General features: G+C 61.5%; 1 protein-coding gene across 2 annotated transcripts in view; it reads right to left on the bottom strand.

Moving 5' to 3' along the window:
- The window catches only part of IBA57 (IBA57 homolog, iron-sulfur cluster assembly), a 6,480-nt gene extending 5,073 nt beyond the window's left edge, over positions 1-1,407 (bottom strand). Inside the window, exon 1 of one of the 2 annotated variants that reach the window (XM_014944846.1) lies at positions 716-1,407. Coding sequence is in view for 1 of the 2 variants with exons in the window: in XM_014944847.1 (XP_014800333.1) it covers positions 1-241 (241 nt within the window). In the remaining variant the exon portion in view is untranslated. Of the gene's footprint in view, positions 296-715 lie in introns of those variants that run through there. The other variant, XM_014944847.1, reaches the window with a different exon arrangement.

The following is a 1,407-nucleotide window of genomic DNA, read 5'->3' as shown; positions in this document are numbered from 1 at the left end:
CGGGGGGGGGTGGGGGGGTGGAGCCCTCCCCTTCCACCAGCCGCGTGACGTCATTGGTGAGGAGCCCCTGAAGGAAAATGGCGGCCTCCGCGCCCCGCACCGCCAGCAGCCCCCGGCCCAGCGGGAAGCAGGCGGCGGCTCCGCTCCCCCCGCCCCGCCACAACCGCCGCAGCCCGGCCAGGGTTGTTGTTGCTGCCGGTCCCGCCGCTGCTCCCGCCGCCGCCGCCCTCCTCACCAACATGGCGGCGGGCAGGCCGAAGGCTGTCACAGGGCCTCGCCGCCGCCGGTCGCCGCCGCCATCTTGTGTGTGTCGGCGGGCCCTGGCCCCGCCCCTCTGCAGGGGGCGATCGGGCAGCGGCCGGGTAGCGGTGGAAGGACGATTTTGGGACATAAATCGCTCCTAGGCACCCCCATCTCTGCCCTACCGCTTCACGGAGGGGTGGCAGCACCCCGGTGGGCCGCGGGTCCCCCCGCCAGGCCCTGCATTCCCCTACCAGGCAAAGGGACGGTGGCACCCCCCGTGGTGAAACTGAAGTAAAAAAGCCTAAAATTAAACCACCTCCTGCGGTTTGGTTGTGCGAGTCCTCGGGGCCTGGCCAAGCTACCTCTGCCCTGCTCTGCCGAGAGCTCACAGCGTTCCTGCCCCCTTAGTCATTCCTTCCCCACCTCACTGAGCCTTTAATCCCCTGGAAACTGCAGACAGTAGGGCACGTACCCATTCTCCTCCAGTGGTGGTTTGGCTAGCGCGCTGGAAAATGCTGCTGCTGCTCCAGAGGTTCCTGTTTTCCACTGTACTTTAATGCTCCGTTACTTATATTTCTGTAGTTTATGTTACTGAATGTTTCATCGGCTGCCCCCATCCTTTTAACGCGTCTGGAAAAACTGTCAGCTCTGTTCTGGAACAGGCGATAGTGTTTGACAGTGGGAATTTTCTACTGACTGACGCTGAACAGAAATAAAACTCCAAATTGTGGGGCTGAAGGTGCTTGTTCTCTTGCCTCTTTTAACATTTGTTAGTGCTGTGGGAAGCGGACTCTGAAGGGCCCGGGTAGCCCCGGGTTCCGCTGCAGCTCGTTAGGGCTGGAATTCATCCCGCGGTTCAAGACATGGCCGTGAGTCATGCCTGTCATTTGTGATGATTGCTTTTCTCCAGCTGCCGCCAGTCGGTTTTAAGGCCGTTCTGCCTCTTGCTGCTGCCAACACCAGCGCCTGTGCTGCTCTGCAGGGAGGGGGGGGCTCGGCTGGCCCGAAATGAACCCTGCAAAACGGAGCCGTCCGTGTTCACCGGGACAAACGGTGCCGGCACCGAGCCCCCGGCCTCAAACCCACCGAATTTAAAACCCTGAGAGACGGGGCTCGTTTTTCAGGAGCTGTGAATGTGATGGTGGCAGGAGACGACGAGTTCAA

Source organism: Calidris pugnax, unplaced genomic scaffold (genome assembly GCF_001431845.1).
Source record: "Calidris pugnax isolate Ruff unplaced genomic scaffold, ASM143184v1 scaffold54, whole genome shotgun sequence".
In the NCBI taxonomy this organism is placed as follows: domain Eukaryota; kingdom Metazoa; phylum Chordata; class Aves; order Charadriiformes; family Scolopacidae; genus Calidris; species Calidris pugnax.
This window is presented reverse-complemented; position numbering and strand designations above follow the sequence as displayed.